Source organism: Fukomys damarensis, unplaced genomic scaffold, assembly GCF_012274545.1.
Source record: "Fukomys damarensis isolate Sample0158 unplaced genomic scaffold, DMR_v1.0_HiC HiC_scaffold_14, whole genome shotgun sequence".
NCBI lineage: Eukaryota > Metazoa > Chordata > Mammalia > Rodentia > Bathyergidae > Fukomys > Fukomys damarensis.
Genome location: NW_022900926.1, coordinates 65,299,623 through 65,320,712, shown reverse-complemented (window position 1 = coordinate 65,320,712; position 21,090 = coordinate 65,299,623). Strand labels below are relative to the sequence as shown.

General features: G+C 38.1%; 1 protein-coding gene across 6 annotated transcripts in view; it reads left to right on the top strand.

Moving 5' to 3' along the window:
* The window catches only part of Wdr27 (WD repeat domain 27), a 211,509-nt gene that overhangs the window by 77,709 nt on the left and 112,710 nt on the right, over nt 1-21,090 (top strand). For all 6 annotated transcript variants that reach the window (XM_010628906.2, XM_010628903.2, XM_019208131.2 and 3 more), the window contains exons 22-23: nt 7,377-7,474; nt 8,865-8,967. In XM_010628906.2, the coding sequence (XP_010627208.1) occupies nt 7,377-7,474; nt 8,865-8,967 (201 nt within the window). The remainder of the gene's footprint in view (nt 1-7,376; nt 7,475-8,864; nt 8,968-21,090) is intronic.

Sequence of the window (21,090 nt, the reverse complement as noted above, 5' to 3'; positions counted from 1 at the left end):
TTTTTTTTTTTTCAGTTTGGTTCCCAAATTTGTTTTAAGTTGTTACAGATGTTTAGATTGCAAATGCAAAATATAATTTTGGAATCTTAAATTTTTTTACTTATAACTTAAAACATAAAACCATAGTTTACAACATGGGGAAGATAATTCTTTTAAGCTTAGCTAGTCAGTTTTTCTCATATTTTCAAGAGCAGTTGTTTTATTTTGGGAAATGGTGCAATAGTAATTATTGTGACATCTTGTAATTTTCCTGTTTCCTTTCCTCTCTGTTCTCATTTCATAGTAGAAGAGGGTTTAGCCTTTTAAGTGCATTGCTTTTCTCTCTTAAATCACTAAATAGGATAATGCATATAAGTTGCTTATCTTGTGCTAAGTCTGTCATGGAAAAGATTTTTATTTTCAAATAAAAATTTAAAAGTCTGGTGGGTTGTGCCTTAGAAAACTCTTACTTCTCATGGACACCTATGTTCACACAAGACTTTGTTCCATGATTGCTGCATGGGCAGTCAGAAGCTTGAGGTAGATACGGTTTCTGCTTTGAGGAAAGGACAGTATCAGAGGTGATAGATGTGGTGGATCCCCTAACTCTTCTGCTCCTGCAGACTGATGTCCACATAAGATCGAGATAGGAGGTGGATATGCATGAAGGCCCTATGCTCAATGTCCCTGTCTGTTCCTGCTGCAATAATAAAATACGGAGACATTTATGAAAACTGAATTTATTGCTCACAGTTCTGGAGGCTAAAAGTCCAAGATCAAAGTGCTGATGGGCTCAGTCTCCTGAGGGCTTTCTGTTTCCAAGGCAGTACTCCCTGGCTAGGTGAGGTAAAAGGGTAGACAGGCTCCTTTTACCAGGTGGTAAAGGGGTACACAGGCTCCTTGGAGCCTCCTTGATCCTACCAGGAGGACCCTACCCTTGTTACCTAATCACTTCCCAAGACCTTATCTTGTAGTGCTACTGCATTAATTAGATTTTGACATAGGGATTTTGAAGGGACATCACATTCAGATCATAGCACTGAGTGACTGCTAGATTGTGTGGATAAATCTTCATGGGTAGAGTTCTGTGAATGTGATAGTTTAAGCTGTTGTTCACACAGGGTTTATGAACTATACTGACCCTGTCTGTGGGATTCTCCCTACCTGCTATAAGGACATTGTGTGGATGTGTACCCCAAGAGCCAGGCACAGGCCTTTCCTGCCTCCTTCCCGCTACTCTTCACATTAGAATGGTCATTATTTTCAATCTCTCTCTTATATATCTGACACTCAACTCCAGGTGTCTCAGACCCACTGAGGAGTTCCACATAGTGGATATTTGATCTCATCTGACAAATACCAGATTTGAGCAGGTAAGTTATAGGTTCTACCCTGCCTGAGCTAAAAGTTTACCTTCTGCTATGCCCTGTCCCATGGTGTTGTCAGTCAGTTGGTATACTGAGGGTACTGACTGAACCTCTGCAGCTGGTGCCCTTGATTCTCTTGTGCCTTTAGTTTGGCTATTTGTCATTGGCACAGCCCAGCAGATTGCTTTTTGTTGTCTATACACATATTTATTTCTGTTGAAGATGAACCATATTACTCCCCCACCCATCAAGGAAATGTGCCCTTACTAAGTGTGGGGAAAAACAGGTAAACTCTCATGCTGTGAGACATTACTTCTCAGTAGATGACAGGTGCATTTGAATAATTTCCCTCAAACTTGGATGTGGGTCTTCCTCTAGCCCCAGTATAGGGCCCTTTGGCTTTTATAAATCTCATGTACTGTGGTTTCTGAGAGCTGGCCTTGGGTGGGAGGTGAGTCACTTGAAGAGAGGGAACACCTCTGAACTCCATGGTACTCTTGAGAGGTGTAATAATGGGTTTTCTTTAATCACTTACCAGGACAATTATTTAAATACAGGGTGACAAAAAATTTCATATTTTTCATTAATTTTTATAAGATAACAGGAATTTTAAAAATAACTTGTCATATTTATTCAGTATAAGAATTGACTGGTTGAAGTGACACCTGCCTGTGTGACACTTGTAATAGTCAGTACCTAAACAAATGCATGCCCAAGTGATGCTCAGAGTAAACTGTTAAGTAGTTAAATGCTTCCTGTTTTTATAGATCTGGTATAAATAATAAGTGCTAGTGGATTTTTACATGCACCCCATTTTCAGAGATTCTTTTAATCTCTTTGATGAGATTTTTATTAAGATCTTGTATTTCAAGTAGTCTCTCTATAAACATTTAGTCACATAGCTCTAGGATAGGAAGATGGTTACTATCTGCTTTTGGGCTGAATCCTTAAGTCATTACCTGTTCCTAATAACATGGTTGTAATGGTCAGGATTCCTGACCCTGGAGCAAAATTCCAGACCTCATATTTGTTCACACCTTAACAACCATACCAAGTTCTGCTGTCAGGAGGAGTAGTAGCTGAGCCCCCCAACCCCCAAACTGTGGCAGCCTGTGAGTGCCTGGATGGCTGAGCATAGTGAAATGAATCTCGGAGAACCAATTCCCTAGCAGCCATTCTGGAGCAGGAGGCTTGGGGAAAATGAAAGATCTATAGTTCTACATCTTGAACCTGTGTTGGTGGGGTCTTACTGATTCCTAAGATGTTTTTAATGTATCTTTTCTTGTCCTAGTTCCAAGTACTTGTTTTTTTTTTTTTTTTAACATTAATAAGCTCTTCAGCAATGACACATCCTTTGGCCCCAACTTTATACATGGTTCCTTCCAACCAAAATTTCAGTTTTTCAAATATTAATCTGGATAAAAGCAGCCAGAAGTACCCATGCCATATCCAGAATGTTGGGTAACCTTGAAATTTCCTCCAGAAGATTAGTTTATCTATTGCCCTTAAACTTAGCTTCTCACAAAATATCAGGACAGAATGTAGACAAATTTATTTTGCTAGTGTATAACATTCGTGGCCTGTAGACCAATCCTCAGTAGAGTTCTTGTTTCCAATTGAAACTTCTTGAACCTGGCCTTTCTTGTCTGCATTCTTGCAATCATTCTGATCTCCTGAGCTTCATTCAGAATTGTCTATCATCAGTCTCTGTTTATAGCATTTTAGGCTTTCTCTAGCCTGTTTCTCCCAACTTTTTAAAACTCCAACCACCAATCTGGTTCTAAATGCTTCTACCTATTGTCAGGTTTAGTCATAGTAATGACCCCAATTCTTTGGTACCAGTTTTCTGTATGAGATATCCCAGTACTGGGACAATTTTCAAGGACCCCTCCCCCACCTCCTACTTGCATAGAACTTAAAGGAGAAGAGGTTTAATTGGCCTACAGTTTCAGAGAGTTCATTCCATGAATAATATGGCTTCAAGATAGAAATATCATGACAGAAGAGCATGGTATTAAAAAACAAACAAACAAACAAAAAACCCAAATCTGTTTACTTCACAGTGTCTGGAAAGCAAATCAGGGGTACAGCACCAGAGAGAAAGGGGTTAGGAACCAGATATAGTACCCATATTCACAGCTCTTTGAACCCACCTGGGCACATCTAGGAATGTATTTTTCTAATCCCTTAGGGGCTCTCAAGCCAATCAAGTTGTCAGTCCACCTTAACTCTTCCACCTTCAACTGTATATGTATGTATGTATGTACACATGTGCATGCCTGTATGTGTGCTTGGATTCTTACATGTGTGCATATAAGGGAAAAAATATATATATATGCATACAGGTGTCTGTGAGTATATCCCTAAATGTATGGCTATGCACAAACCTGTGTATGCACAAACCTGTATGTACGCATGCATGCATGTGTGCACAGATATGCATATGTTTGTATACACCTACCCATTTAATTTAACAATATCTATTCTGTGCTTGCCACTGTTCCGTGGACACATAAGAGCAGAGAACAAAATCTTTGTGCTTGAGGAAAGCTTCTCTCAGAGGAAAAGTGCTTGCACTGATCAAGTGTTCTGTGATGATCAGATAACTTGTAAGCAGCAGATACCTAAGTAGGAAGGGGTCCAGGTGTGCATTTATAGGAGTAGAATGCAGGAAGTGGGGCCAGTATGTTGAAGCTGAGGGACAAACAGTGGAGTGTTCCCTGGTCTAGTGGGTCCTGGCTAGGGCTCTGGGATTTGCTTTGGGTGCAGGGCAGGGATCCCAAAGTTTGAGTAAGAGTGATATGCAGGTGCTATGTGTAAAATGAGTGGCCTACAGCTGCTGTGAGGGGTGTATGCTCAGCTATTAGAATGGAACTTGGCTGTTCAGACTGTAGGTGCAAAGGGCCAGTGGTATAATTACTAAGGTGATGTTGTTATAGCCCAGAGGAAGATGTGACAATTGAACTTTGCACCTGTTTGTTGATGGGATCAGTTTTTTTTTTTTTTTTTCAGGCAGAGCTGTGCACTGTTGCTGGGAGCTGGACTGTGAGGCTGGGTCCCAGGCCTGGCCCTTCAAGCTCAGAGCACCAGAAGGAGTGGACATGCCCTGGCTTAAGGCTCTCATACCTTCCCTTCATTTATCTGGATATTCTTGGCTGATGCTCTCCCCTGCTTTGATCATGAACCTCAATTCAGAATTCGCTCCCTCTGCTCAAATATCTGTGCTGGTGCCTTCTCTGGCTCAGGTCTCGAAGGGGCAGCTAGCATCGTGTGCAGACCCAAGGCAGGGGGAGTGCTTATGTGCTCACTATCCAAGTCCATGTTGAAAGACTGATGAATTAATTTGTCTGCGGATAGTATTTGAGGACAAAGGAGACATTGCCTTCTCCATGAATATCTAGACAGTTGAAATGGGGTCTTGAAGACAGTGTCCCTGCAGGAGGTGTTTCCCGAGAGGCATGTTGGGCATTTCCATTCCCTTTTACAAGGTGGCCCTGTGTGGAGCCATGCCTTTGCAAGTCTTGCCTGGCTTCCTTCCTAGAGACCAGTGACCCACCTAATTTGCCGGGCCAAGGAATATTCCTTTCTCTTAAAGTCTCTTTCTTGAGTTATAGTGATTTAATTCAGGACACTGCTTAGGCGTCTGCTACACTATGGCAGCCTGCAGGCCAACTTCTCGAGGTCTAAGTAGACTGCCAGGGATGGTTGTCATAGTTTGGGAAGCATTTTGGTGCGCTCTTGGATGAGAGGTGTTATACCAGGAGAAATATTTCTGGATTGTTTTATGGGAAAATAACTGGTTTTATTTCCTGAAAATAAACATTTTTGATGGGTATATGATGGAATGAAAGTGAAGAAGGGTGAGGTTACAGAGGTTTACACCATGTCTAAAGGCTTGTGTTTTGAAGACGTCACTTTCATTTTTGTGCATTTATTCAGTGCACATCACAGTGTTCAGACTACCCACAGCCATGTGGACACTGCCGCTTGCATACCCCACCCACCCAGCAAATCCATTGTAGGAGTAGTACAGACTGATCCAGATGTCCCATTTCCAGTAAAATGTAAAATAGGCTGTGTCCAATTTCCTTTGAGTTAACAAAATACACCTACAGTGCTTCTTTTGAGTGCTCTAACCTCTAATTGCTAGAATAACCTGCTCTGAAAATCACTCTGTTTCTTGTCTTACTTATGTTGGGCCAGCAGAACTTGTTTAATTCCCTTCACCACAGCATTAACAAGAAAGCTTACATCTAGGAGGGTGGCTGTGTTTTTTTGTAACATCATTAAATGGCTCGTTTTTAGATTGAGAACACATAAGATCTTTACAATCATAGCAGGTTTTTCATCTTTATTTTAAAAGTTTGACAGGCTGCTACTCTTATTTTCTGTCTTTCAATATGATATTTGCTTTTTATGATGTACATATATAGTACTGGACAGATAATTTGAATTGAAAAACTAAGAATCACTTAAAATTTAAACAAAAAATATTACACAGGAGAGTTTAGATTTCAGCATGGTGACATGTTGATCTTTTGCTGTATTAGTGTTAGATCTTACTGTGCTTTTATCAAAATAAATGAAATGATTATTGATGCAGATATTGCTCTGTTCTCTTTCTCCCTCCTGGTTATTCCTCTTTGACCACCACTCCTGGATTTGGTGTGACCCTTTCTCAAGTGTATACTTAAAAACAATGCAGAGCTTTGGTCTATGTGCTGCTCTTTCATACATATCTCTGTGCTACTTCATTTTTATTCCATGTGTTTGTGTTTTATCCATTTTGATGCATTTCTCATAGTTGCATTCCTTCCACATATTCTTTAATTGTTCTTTTTCTGTTTTGGCACATGCCATTTATATTACTACTCAACACTAAATGTTTTCTAATATACATTATGATATTTTTCAGTCCAGTTTTTTTTTTTTTTTTTTTTTTTTTTTTTTTGGGGTTTATAAAGCAACTTTTGATAATAACAATGATTACTTTTTTTTTTTTTTTTTTTTTTTTTTTTTTGCACTGGGGATTAAACTCAGGTCAGGCTCTGGAACCACTGAGCTAAATCCCCAGCCTAGTCCAGGTTTTATTTAGAGGTGTGCTTTTAGATTTCCATGTATATGTATACAAGTTAATTTTTAGAAATCTGTTTTATTACTGATTTCTAATGTCATGGTGTGGTTCAGGGCATGGATTCTATGCAATAGCAATTTTCTTGATATTTTTTGAGATTTTGTATACATTGAGAAATCTGGCTCCCTGGCTTATGTATTAAAGAAATATTAGATATGTGTATGAAAAGAATGTGTTTTTACTAGACACTGGCTAGCTATGTTTACATAGATCCCCCTTGGGTCAATCTTGTTAATTCTTTTAAGTTCAAGTCCTCTTCATTTTTATATGCTTGATTTTTTTTAGCTAGCAAAGGAAACATTTAAAATCTCCCACAATGGTTGTAATTTTCTCATATTTATCCTTATAACTCTGTTTTACTTTATGTATTTATAGACCATGTTATTAGGCATAGTTATGTTGTATAGATCTTTCCTTGGGAGGGTTATTCCTTTCATCTTTTTTGTGAGTATGTGTGTGTGTGTGTGTGTGTGTAGTACTGAAGATTGAGCCCAGGGCCTTCCTACTAAGCTACCTCCAGGCCTTTTTAAATTTTGGGACACGGTCTTGTGAAGTTGCCCAGGGTAGGCTCAAACTTGTGATCCTCCTCCCTCAATGTCCCAAGGTTCTGTAATTACAAGTATGTCCAGCAAGCCTGGCTTCCTCTTATCATTTTTTTTTTCTGGTACTGGGGATCAAACTCAGGACCTTGCGCTTGCAAGGCAGGCACAGGTGCCACTGAGTCAAATCCCCAGCCCACCTCTTATTATTTTTAAAAATGAAACTATTTTTTGTTAAGCTTTTGCCATTTGGAAGAGAAAGTGTGTTTAGATCCAGTTATTGTTAGGTATCATTAGAATAATGGTTTTACATTCAGCCTCTGAAAATACATCTTGATTTTCTCCTTGTGATTACAGGGATCGTCATTTACGACCCAACAGTCCCAGGCATATAATCTCTTCCTGACCACAGCTGTTGGTGACGGAGTTGGACTGTGGGACCTGAGGACTCTGAGGTGAGGCTGGCTTGTGTCACAGCACTGTGGCTGCGGGGCTGGAGTGAGAGACACATCCCAGTGTCTGATTCAAGTTCAGGAATCTACATGTGCTGTGAGAGGAGAGCGATGTGTGCCTGGAGATGGTGAGTGGCCAGGTAGCAGGTGCTGCTCCCTCACATGTGGCTCCTAGGGCCTAGAGGAGCAGGAGGGGCCAGGTGTCCTGACCAGCAGCATCCTGGCTTAACCGTGGACCGTGCCCAGTTGTCTGGCTGATCGTGGGAGGAGGACCCAGGGCACCTTAGGCCACGCCTGCTTTGTTTACCTTGTGAAGTCACTTTTCTCCCCTTGGGAGGGCATTGCTGAAGACTCGCTAAAGTTACTTAATGTATTTTGTAAACATATACAAAATGTAAAATCTTCTTTAAGTTAAAAAAAATTCACAGATAATTATACCATGGGGAAAATCACTATTCAGCATATAGACAGTGCAGAAACATTGATGCTATTAATATTTGTACCTCCTGGTGAGTTATTCCCTGGGGTGCAGTTAGATGTGTGTTTGCTCGTGTTTGCTCTGCTGTTTCATCTCCAGAACTAACACAGAATCCTGGTGTGTGCTGTGGGAACAGGGCCTGCCCCTACTCCTGGGCCTGTCTGGCCATGTCAGGCTCAGTGATGGCCTAGGTTGTTGATGGTCTGCTTAGTTAGGAAGACCTTGGTTCCTTGCAAAGGGTGTGGACAGTCTTCCAATATCAATAGCATAAATTCCCTGACAGTTTTTATAATAAGCGTGTTATATAGTGTTTCATAAATAGTTGGCTGTGTAATTTAAGCCCCTCCTGCTAGAATGTTATAACCCCAACAGTTTTGAATCATTATTCTAAAAAAGTATGATTTCAGAAGGTTATGTTTTTACATTTTAATGATCTGTAGAAAATGGTTATTTACCAAAAAAAAAAAGAAAAAGAAAAAGAAAAAGTGCTGGGGATTTAGCTCAGCAGTTCGGTGGCCTGCCTCACAAGCACAAGGACCTGAGTTCGATCCCCAGTACCAAAAAAAAAGAAAATGGTTATTTAATATTTCTCATACATAAAGTTAATTTATTGTTAATTTTGTCATCTTTGGGAATTTAACTTTGAAAATCATTTGAATTATTCTTAAAATCCTTTTAATTGCCTACCATGTACTGATTCTCACATATAAAATATTTTCCAGCATGTAGCTTAGTAGTAGCACACTTGCCTAGCATGCACAAGGTCCTATGTTTTCTTGCCAGCACCATGGAGGCAAAAGCTTTTCCTCTATTCCTTTGTTTCTTTTTGTGAGGAAAGCAAGTGGTCTCCGTTCTGTAGTTTGAATTAAGACGAAAAACTGAGTTCTATTCAGGTTTTTCTCTCTGCCCCAACAGGTGTGAACGCCGATTTCAAGGACACCCGAACCGCTCCTACCCCTGTGGCATGGCCCTCAGCCCATGTGGCCGGTTTTTGGTTTGTGGCGCCGAGGACAGACATGTACGTGGGCTTCAGTCTCCTGTTGTAGGGATTCAAGATGATGTTGTCATGTAGACTCTTCGATGTTGTGGCATAGAAGGAAACAAATCTATTCTAAGCTCGACTGCTGGTCACTATTTTGAGACTTGCACAGTAGTCGCAGTTTAGTAACCGTGATGTGTGAAAGGTGAAAGACTTTCCTATTTTTAAGTGATGCACAATAAACACTAGCCATTCACTAATTCATTCATCTGTTAGTCACCTCACAAGCACTGAGCACAAACTCTGAAAGGCCTTGCATTACATGGTTTATTTTCTTTAAATTATGGGATTAAAATAAGAATCAATAAGACAAGATGATGCTGTATCACCGAGGGTGTCCTTTTCTAAGCTAGACCCCTTATTCCAATGAAATTGCCCATTGCTCCCCACCCAGACTCTTACATGTCCTGCACATACATGGAGCAGATGCTAACATACACTCTTTTGTCCTGGACACACACATGTTCTTGTTTAGCTTTCTAGGGCTGCAGGACCACATTCCCATGAAGTTGGAGGCTTCAGCCCATAGAGGTTTTTGCTCACTTCTGGGGGCCAGGAGTTTGGATTTGAGGTCAGCAGGTCAGCTCTTCTTACGTTCTGAGGGAGAAGCCTCTTTGTGCTGCAGATCGCTGGCTGGAGGCTGTGCCATGCCAGCCCCTGCCTGCATCTGAACCTGGCTTTGTCTCCTCTCTGTATCTCAGATCTCCTGCTGCTTTCTCACAGAGGTACCCCGTGTTTGTCCCTCCGAAACCTCATATTAAAATTTGTGATAGCTTTTTTGATGGCATTTGTGAGGCGATACAGTGATGCTGTGAGCTGCGAGGAACATTCAGGCGCTGAAATTGGTGGCCCCTCTACCTTCTCTGTGCATGTCAACCAGTGCTCATGAGAGAAACAGATTTAATGCAAGATATACAAATATATAAGAATTTACAATATAGGCTTAAGTGGCTACCTGCAGAGCCAGGTGTGGAAGAGTGCAACAAATGCTCTCTGTGCCCTGGAGACTGAACCAAACACTTGAGGAGCTCAGTGTAGTGTCCCATGGGAGTCCATCAGGAAGCCGAAAGGTCTTAAATGGAAGGCTGAGGGGTTTGTACTGGAAACCAGGATACATTGTCCAAGGTGAAGATGAAGACTGAAGCTCCTCCAAAGTAACAGATGCGAGCCTTCCTTCTTATCTCTTCTACCATTCAGGTGACAAGCCTACCCAGAGTGGGTCTTCTGTCTTCAGTAAATCCTCTCAGTAACACCTGGAACTGTGCTGATCCAATTTAGTTGGATGTTTATTTCTCAAGTTGACACAGTTAGTTAGCTGTCACACTCTGTGAGGACATGGCAGGGCAGCCCCAACCAGGTGAGGACATGGCAGAGTGACCATAGCCAAGTAAGGACATGGAAGGCTGGCAGTGGCCAGGTGCCAGTGCCTGAACCCAGGACTCGCCAGCCGCTAAAACTGAGAAATAACTTCCCATTCTGTGCTCTCAAGCCTTCCTTTGTAGCAGCATGCAGCAACTGAGACAAAACCTGGAATTCATTTGTACTATTTCACAGACACAGTACTGTCTACCGTAAGGGTAAAATGAGACAGTACATGTTTGCAGTTGCATTTAATAAGTACAACTCAAATTTTCGCATGACTGGTATGACTTTGTATAACTGTGTCAAGGAAGGCCACTGGTGGACTGATGAGTGCTGCCCTTTCTAGGTCTCTCTGTCCTAGTGTTTCACTATCTGTTCGTGCTTTCAAAGGTTGCAAAATGAGTGGGTGACTTAATACATATTGGAATGTGAGTAGTTATATATGATTGGCCATAGGCCCGAAGATGCTGGGAAAGATGGGTTTACCTTAGAAAGAAGGGTGATTGGAACTGATACAGGGCTGCCAAGTGTTGCAGTACTTCAAGTCTTCCATTGACTTGGCTGCACCTGGCCATGCCTCTCCTGCTATGTGTGGAAGCAGAGGGAGGAAATGGGTATTGGTCATATGCACATATCTGTTGTATGTCCTCACATGGACCTGGAGTAGTTGACAAGGGAAGAGGCTGTGTGTCAGCTTGAGCAGTGCTTGATGTCCAGGGACTCATTTGGATGTGGGAGCTCAGGAACAGGACACCAAATCAGGGTTTTCTTCTGGAGTCTTTTTTTTTACAATTAATTTTATTGATACATTTAAGGTATACAGTGTAGTGACATTCATCACTGGAAATTTTCACCTTTACATAATCCATCTTGGTTCTTATTTTTTCCCCATTCCCCTTTCCACCCTTCAACCCCTCTACCCCTTCCTATCTACAAAGACTTTGTTTACATTTTTCTTTTTCTCATGTTAATTCCATTCCCATCTTTCTTTTCCCCTAAACTTCCCACTTCCTCTTCCCCTTTGCAGCTTTTCTTCCTGTTTCACATTTTCTATTATACCTTCTAGTTCTTATTTACACTTTCAATTTCTCACACTAGAGAAACTATTTGAGTTTTTGTTTCCTGTTGGAAGTAGGCAGTATTTCTCTAGTATGACTTTAAACAATGCTCTTTGTTAAATTTTGAACCTTATAGTCCTTGGAAAAAAGCTTACTTGTTGTGAATTAACAATTCAGTGATTTGGAGAAATGTGTACATTCACGTGAAGATGTGATTTCTGGACATAATTTTTAAAAGCAAAATAAATGACCATCATATGATATTTGATCAACTAGGGACAAATTTGGTCTTCTGGGTTTCTTCTGGTTCCATATAACTTTTACGGTTGTTTTCTCCGATCTGTGAAAAATGCTGCTGGTATTTTGTTGGGACTGCATTAGATTTGAGTTATCGCCATTTTGACAATATTGGTTCTGCCTATCCAAGGGCATGGGATATCTTTCCATTTTCTGATGTCCTCTTCCGTCTTCTTTTTCAGAATGATGTAACTTTTGTTGTATAAATCTTTAATGTCCCTATTAATTAATTTCTAGGTATTTAATTTTTGATGCTATTATGCATGGCATTGTTTTCCTAATTTCTTGCTCAGTGAGTTTATTATTAATGTATAGGAATGCTATTGATTTCTGTGTGTTGATTTTATATCCTGCTACACTACTGAGTTTGGTTATTAATTCTGGGAGCTTTTTGGGTCTTGTAAATAAGAAGATCATATCATCTGTAAATAATGATATTTTGACTTTGTCCTTTCTTATATGTATTACTTTTATTTCTTTATCTTTCCTGGTTGCTCTGGCTAATGTTTTGAAGACTATATTGAACAGGAGTGTTAATAGTGAACATCCTTGTCTTGTTCCTGAGTTTAGAGGGAAGGCTTTCCATTTTCCCTCTTTTAATATGATGCTGGCAGTAGATTTACCATAAATACCTTTTATCAGATTGAAGTCAGATCCTTCTATGCCTATTTTCTTTAGGATGTTTTTGTGAATGGTTGTTGGAGTTTGGTCATCTTTTCTATGTGTATTGAGGTGCTTTTGTGATTTTTGTCCTTGTTTCTGTTTATGTGATGGATTACATTTATTGATTTGCATATATTGGACCATCCTGGCATTTGGGATGAAGCCTACTTGACTATGGTGCATGAACTTTTGATGATTTATCTAATTCTGCTTTCTAGTATCTTGTTGAGGAGTTTTGCATCTATTTTCAGTAGAGAGTTTAGCTTGTAGTTTTCTCTTTTTGGTTGGATCCTTGTCTGACTTTGGGTGTATTCTTCTCAGTTTTATTTAAGAGTTTGAGGAGTTACCATTTTTTTTCATTTTCTCATATTAATTCCATTCCCCTCTTTCCTTTCCCCTTTGCATGTTTTCTTCCTATTTCACATTGTCTGTTATACATTTTCATCCTCATTTCCACTTTCAGTTTCTCACACCAGAAAAACTATTCAGTATTTATACATGTGTGTCCTATTTTGTTCAGTTAAGAGTATCGCCTCATTATACATCCATTTACAAGACTTTGTAAATAGAGAACTGTGGAGGGGTTGAAGGGAGGTCAGGATATGGGGAAAATAAGAATTAAGATATATTATAGAAAGGTACAAATCTGCAATGGTGAATGTCATTATGTTGTATACCTAAACTGTACCAATAAAATATATATAAAAAATAGTTTGAGGAGTATTGGTGTTAGTTTTTTTTTTTATTACGGTTTCAATATCATTACCTGTTATTCCACATTTTAAAGTGTTGGTTCAGTTTTAGTAGTTTATATATATTTAGGAATCTTTCCACTCTTCTGATTTCTATAGTTTATTGGCATACAGGTTTTACAGTTGTTGCTAATCTTCTGGACATTGGTGGTGTCTGTTGTGATCTCTCCTTTTTAATACTGACTTAATTGATTTGTATCTTTTCTTTTGTTTTGGGTAAGGTTGACTAAGGTTTATTTATCATTTCAAAGAACCAGCTCTTTGACTGATTAATTCTTTGTATTGTTTCAGTCTCCATTTCATTAATTTCTGGTCTGAACTCTATAATTTTCTTCCTTTTATTGGCTCTGGATATGATTTGTTCTTTTTTCTAGGACCTGTGATACATCATTAGTTTACTTATTAGGGCTTGCTCTTTTTTTTTTCTGGTATGGGAAACTCACAGATATAAACTTCCCCTTAAGATTCCTTTCATTGTGTAATTAAATAAATTCTGGTATTTGTATTGACATTATCACTTAATTCTAAGGACTGTCTTATTTCTTCCTTGATATCTTCAGTGACCCAATGATTGTTCTGAAGTGTGTTGTTTAATTTCCATGAGTTTCCATAACTTTGGTGATTTCTTTTGCCCTTAATTTCTAGTTTTATTATACTTTCATCTGCATGGTAAAATTACTACTCTTTTCATTCTATTTAAGCATGCTTTTTTAGGTAGTATGTGGTCTATTTTGGAGAAAGTTTCATGTGCTGCCATATGGACTATATTCTGTTCTTGGGTGGAGCATTATATATGTTAAGTCCATTTATTCAAAGGATTGGTTCAACTCTGATATTTCTTGGTTGATTTTTTGTTTAGGTGATCTATTTGTGAAAAGGAGTATTGAGATCCCCACTGTAATCACATTGATATTTATCTGACCATTTACATCCAATGTTTGTTTTATGAAATTGTCTGTACTATGGTTTGGTGCATATATATTTATAATTGTTATTTATTCCTGTTGAATAGCTCCTTTAACTAATAGTAGTGTTTGTTTGCCTCTTCTGGTCAGTTTTGGATTAAAGTTAAGTTTATTTGAAAATAGGATAGCTGTTCATGCTTTTTACGGGGTGAGAGGTTCCCATTGCATGGAATATTGTTTTAATTCCTTTTAGTTTTAGTCTGTGAATTTCCATTTCCATTAAATGTGTTTGTTGTATACAGAATACCCTTTGATTTTGTTTCTTGATCCAGTCTGCTAATCTGTATCTTTTCATTAGTGAATTGAGACCATTCACTTTGATAGGTACTGACTTATTCTTGTCATGGTATTATTTTCCTGCTGCTGATTCCCTTTCTTTCCTTTCTATTTTAATTGCTTGCCCTGCCTGATGCATTAATTCTGTTGGGTATTTTGGCATTGTTAGCTTCATTGTCTCATTCTAGAATATCTTTGAGAATTCTGAGGACTGCTGGTTTGGTGGTCATAAATATCTTTAGGTAGTCTTTATTATGGAAAGTCTTCTTTCTCCATCAGTTTTCAAGTATAGCTTTGTAGAAAATATTGGTTGAGATCAGAAGTTATTTATTTATTGATTGAATGATTGATATGAAATACTCTAAGTTCTTCTTGCCTTTGTGGTTTGTGTTCTGAAGTTTTCTGTAATTCTGATAGGTTTTCCTTTTCTTTGAAAGCTTTTGTACTTCTGTTCTTGTGTTAGATTTTTTGTTATTTTAATTATGATGTGTCTTGGAGTACTTTGCTTTTGATCGTGGCTATTTGCTGTTCTGTAAGCCTCACTTAACTGTACCTTAAGTTCTCTTGCTATATTTGGAACATTTTTTGCTATTCTGTAACAGTCTTAAGCCTTTTGTGTTGTCTTCCGGTTTTTTACTAATTCCAATTATAATCTTTGAATTGTCTGCATTATGTCATCTACCAGCTTTTGGATCCATGTTTCAGGTTCTCTTGTTTTTAGGGTATCTCTCACGGTCCTGTCCTCTGGATCTGACACTATCTTGGCAACAGTTACTTCTGCTGCCCAAATGTTCAGTGGAATTTTTAATCCCTGGCTTTCTATTTGAAACTTTTTATAGGCTCCAATTCTTTCTATCCTGGGCATTCCTACTGTGTGTCTCTTTTTTTTAGCTCTGCTAGGTTTTTTATTTTGTTTTGTTTTGTTTTTTATCAGTGTCTTCTGTAGACTCACGGATGTTTATTTCATTAGGATCATTATCTGTTTAGTTTTGTCTTTGAATTTGCCGTTTAAGCCATAATCACCTTGATCTGTTTTGTTACTTCCATGGTTATCTCTTCAGATATTTTAGTTTTGTGACTTTGATTTCCTTTCCCTTGATGCCCCCCTGTTTGATTTTAGGGGAGTTGGAAGTTTTTGTTGCATTGTTTCCTCATGTTTCCGTTTTGATTTTTTCTGGGCTGAGGCTTGTAGTTTGATTATAGTTGGCAGCTTTGTTGCTAGTGTGGAGATCTCTTCAGTTAATATCTGCTTTTCAGAGATGTCCTCTGGGAATTGCTAACTATTGGTCTTTGCCAATAGATCCTTGGATCCTGTTCCAGGATCTAGCCATCTCCATTTGTTTGGGAGTAGAGGTTGTAGCTTATTTGGCCCAGTACCTTGTTCTTCAGAATGGGCCGTAGTATTGTTTATGACCCCTACTCCATCTAAATATTGGCGCACAAAGAAAACCTATCGATAGAAGCAACTAAGTCACCCTGGCTATAGTTGTAAAGTCAACAACTACAATATTGTCAAATACAAAAGGATTATTGACAAAAATTAAGAACAATAATATTCCACCCTTAACCATAGGAAAGACATCTGTGATTATAGTATAATCACTAAGACAAACTAGATACTAACTTACAGCATCTACTCAATTGAGAAACTTTACCTCTACTAACAGAAGGATAGTGTTCAACCACAGTAAAATATAATTAACATAGCATCTATAGTTTCTTATAGCTTAATGGTTATGTGAGAAAGAATAGGGATTTTGAGGAATGGAACATGAAAAAAGTAGAATTTGAAAAACTAAGTGATGGAAGATGAGAGGAAGGGGATACAAATGAAATAAAGGATCCTAATAAGAGGAAATTAGTTGTATTGGATAAAATTTAACAGAAAAATCAACAAGGAAAATGAGAAATAAGGAAGAAATAGAGAGCTACAAGAAAAAAAATACCAATGGAACAAATTAAAAGAGGGAGAGTGACAAAAGAAGAAAAGAAAGAGAAACAGGGAAAAAACTGGGTCAAAAGATAAAAAATTGTCTGTATTTCCGTACAAGTGATTTCTTTCCAGATCCTGCATTCTTTGGAAGCCAGCAAGGCACAGTCCTTTGCACCCCACTTTATAGCCTGTGGGTTTGTCAGGTGATCCCTCTGCGCTCAGGATCCCCTTGTCTGAAACCCACAGACTGGCAACAGTCCAAGCCAGGATACTTTTCCACTCATGCTGGCATACAGGTGAGTGATCAGACTGTTGATCTGTGCTGTTTGTAGGCAGTAGGGTGTGGGCTTGAGCAGAACACTGGACTTAGTGCCATCACCTTCAGATCCAGTGACCTCTGGAACTCACCACCCCCTCCCTGCAGAGTGCAGGCCCTGTGTCCTTGCTGAGCTTCTTGATCTTGAACTTCCCAGAGGCTCTCAAGTAATCTATGTGTATCCCTTAGCCTCTCCCGTCAGTCTCCTGTGGCTTCTCTCACCCAGTCTCTGTGGTAGGGTAACACTTCAGTCCTGGGATAAAACTGTAGTAAAGGTGTTCAGTGGTTCAGTCCCACATGATCAGCCCCTTCCTAAATTGTGCCTGGGAATATGGTGGGTGCTGCTGCATTTCTTCTACAACTCTGTTGTTCCATGGAGAAGTCAATCTGTTAAAACCCTATGCTTTTATTTATTTTTTTTAAGTTTGTAGCAGCTGTGGGCTTTTCTTAGGGCTAGTGCTGATGGCTCACTCATTATTTCCCCCTGTAGTAGCCAATACTTCTGAGCTTTACTCTGGGGAATTATCTTTTTTTCAATCAAGTAAGTCTTTGGTAGTTGGCTCTGCAGCCTTGTGCTTAGGGGAACCAAGGTACAGAACTGGCTAAGAGTTGGCAGTTTGATGTTGGAGGTGAGCAGGGTGGTCCTCAAATAGTGTGGCAGAAGATAGGGCTGTCCTCACATGGCACAGTGGTGGGTGGGGAGGTCCTTGTATGCTGTGGTGTTGGGTGGGGCTGATAGCCATTGTTTCTACAATATGGTGGAATCTCAATGTTGTTTTAATTTTCATTTCTCTAGTAGCCAGAGCTGTTGAGCGTTTTTTCATGTATTTATTGGTCATTTGTACTTCTTCTACACAATATCTATTCATTTCAGTGGCCCATTTTTTTGATTGGGTCTTTTAATTTGGGGGGCTCTGATTTTTTTAAATTCTTTGTATATTCTAGATATTATTTCTCTGTAACAGGAGTAGATGGCAAAAATTTGTCACTTCACTTTACTGATTGTTACTTGTGGTGTGTAGAAGTTTTAAAATTTGATATCTCAGTTTATGATTCTTGATGCTATTTTTTCTGCAATTTGGGTACTGTTTAGAAAGTCCATGCCTGTGCCTATGTCTTCAAGAATCTTAGCTATTTTATCTTCTTTCAAATGGTTTCTGTTTTAATGCTTATGTAATTAACCAATTTTGATTTTATTTTGGTACACAGTGATAGCCATGGGTCTAGATTCAGTCTTGTGTGTGTGTGTGTGTGTGTGTGTGTGTGTGTGTGTGTGTGTGTAACTAGTTTTCCAAGTACGATTTGGTAAAGAATTGTCTTTCCTCCAGGGTATGCATTTGGCTCCTTGCAAAGATCAAATGACTTAATGTGACTGAGGTTGTTTCTGCATCCACTATTCTGTTCCATGATCTGTATGTCTGTTTAACTTCATTGGTATATTTTAGGTATACATTATGATCATATTCACCATTGGGAATTTGTACCTGTACATGACATATCTGAGTTCTTATTTTCTCCCATTTCCTTTCCCTCCATTCCACCCCTCCCTATTTATAAAAGCTTTCTGATTTTTACTTCTTTTTTCCATATTTTTTCATTCCTTTCTTTCCTTTCCCCCATCTCTCCTACTTCCCCTACTCTTTTGAACCTTTGTGTTCTGTTTCAAATTATCTATTTTACATTTTTATCCTCATTTACATTTTCAGTTTCTCACACCAGAGAGACAGTTCAGTATTTAACACGTGTGTCCTATTTATTTCACTTAAGAGTATGGCCTCAATGTTCATCCATTTAGCTATAAATGTCTCTAGTTTATCATTCTTTATGGCTGAGAAGCTGCATGTCTGTTTTTGTTCTAATACTATGCTGTGTTCATCAGTGTAGCTTTGTAATATAGCTTGAAATCTGGGCTTGTGATGCCTCTTGCTCTAGGATTACATTTGGTCTTCTTGCTCTCTTCTTGTTATATATATATATATATTTTTTTTTTTCTACTTTTTAAAGGAATACTGTTGATATTTTAATTTGGATTTTATTAAATCTGCATGTTAGTTTTGTTACTATGGTCATTTGACAGTATTGGTTCTGCCTATCTAGGAATAGGGAATATCCTTACATTTTCTAATGTCTTCTTCAATCTCCTTTTTCAGAGCACTGTAGTTTTCATTACAAAGGTCTTTCAATTACTTTGTTAGGTTAATCCCTACATATCTAATACTATATTTCTTTATGCTATTGTGAATGGTATTGCTTTCACAATTTCTTTCTCAGTTTATTGTTGATAAAGAGGAACACTCTTGATTTTGTGTGTTGATTTCATATCTTGCTACATTGCTGAATTTGGTTTTTAATTCTAGAGTCTTTTGGTGAAATTTTTTGTTGTCTTGAATGTAAGGAATTATGTTATTTGCAAATTATGTTAATTTGATTTCTACCTTTCCTATAATATGTCTTTTATTTTTCTCTCAGCTGATTCTTCTGGTTAGTACTATACTATACTATGCAGTACTATACTAAACAGGAGTGATGATAGTGGAAATCTTTGCCTTATTTCTAAGAGGGGAAACTCTTAGCTTTTCCTCATTTAACATGATGGTGACAAGCTTGTCATAAATTACTTTATGTGGTAGAGATGAAGTTCTTGTATATCTGTTTTATTCAGTATTTTTGTTATGATGGATGTTGGATATTGTCAGAGGCTTTTCTTGTATCTATTGGAATGATCATGTGATTTTCTTTTCCTTGTTTCTCTTTATGTAGAATATTACATTTATTGATTTGTGTATGTTTCACCACCCTTCCATCCCTGGGATGAAGCCTGCTTGTCATGGGGTATGATCTTTTTGATGATTTCTTGCATTCTGTTTGCCAGTGTCTTTCTGAAGATTTTTTGTGCCTGTGTTCATTAAAGAGATTAGTCTGTAATTTTCTTTTTTAGTTTAGTCCTTATCTGGTTTTGAAATCAGGGTAATGCTAGCTTCCAGGTAATCATCTGGAAGTTCTCCTTTCTTTTCAGTTTCATGGAAGAGTTTGTGGAGTATTGGCATTCTATCTTCCATGAAGTTCTTATAGAATTCAGTGATTAATCCATCATGTCTTTGGACTATTCTTAATTGGTGCATTTTTTTTATTACTACCTCACTTTTATTGCCTGCTGTTGGTCTGTTTGAGCTTTCTTTTTAATACTTTCTTGGTTTAGTTTTGTGATTCATATATGTCTAGGAATCTCCACATTTCTTCTAAAATCTCTGATTTGTTTGATTAGAAGTTTTCATAGTAGGTCTAATGACCTTCTGGATTTGGAGAATTTTAGTTGTCATTTCATCTTTTTCATTTCTTTTTTGGTACTGGGGATCAAACTCTAGTCCTTGTGCTTGTGAGGCAGGCGCCAGACAGAACCACTGAGCTAAATCCCCAGCATGGTCTTTTTCATTTCTAATTGCATTGATTTAGGTCTTTTATTTTTTGGTAAGATTATTTAAGGGTTTTTCTTTTTGTTCTTCAACAGAATCAACTTTTTGATTGTTGATTCTTTGTATTATTTTTAGTGTTAATTTCACTAATATCTGTTCCGGTCTCTTAGATTTTGTTTCTTATATTAGGTTTGGGTTTGGAGTATACTTGGATTTTTAGGGCATTGAAGTGCATCTTTAGGTCATTTATTTAAGCTCATTCTGTTTTTCTAAAGGGAGCATTATTCACAGCAATAAGTCTTCCTATTAGAACTGCTTTCCTTGTGTCCTATAGAATCTAGTATGTTTTACTATAATTATTATTTGCTTCTAGGAATTAATTTCATCTTTGATTTCTTCTGTGATCTGTTGAATATTCAGGAATGGATTTTTAAATACCCATGTATTTATAAAATTTCTGTTGCTTCATTTACTAGTTATTTCTAGTTTCATTACATTATGACCTGAAAGTATACTTGGAATAATTGTTGTTCAACTCTGATGTTTCTCTACTGATTTTTTTGTCTAGTTGATATCCCCCATTATCATTGTATTGTGTTTATTTGTTCTTGTATGTCTAACAGTGTCTGTTTTATGAAGTTGTGTGTAAAAATGTTTGGTGCATATATATTGGCAATTGTTTTATCCTCCTGTTGAATAATTACCTTAACTAATATATAGTGACTTTCTTTGCTTGTCAGTTTTAGCTTAAAGTCCACTTTGTCTGTGAAAAAGATTGCTTTTCATGGTGCCTGATGCATGGAGTATTATTCTCCATTCTTTGATTCTTAGTCTATGAATTTCTTATTGGGTTAGCTATGTTTCTTTTATGTGGCAAGCCTTTGGGTACTTTTGATCTTGTCTGTCAATCTGTGTTTTCCTTGGGGAGTTTTAGTCATTTACTCTAAGAGTTATACTGAAGGGTATTGACATATTCCTGTTTATCATTGCATTATTTTCTGTTATGTGTTTTCTTCTCTCTCTGTTCTCTCTGTATCTCTCTCTCTCCGTCCCTCCCTCCCTCCCTC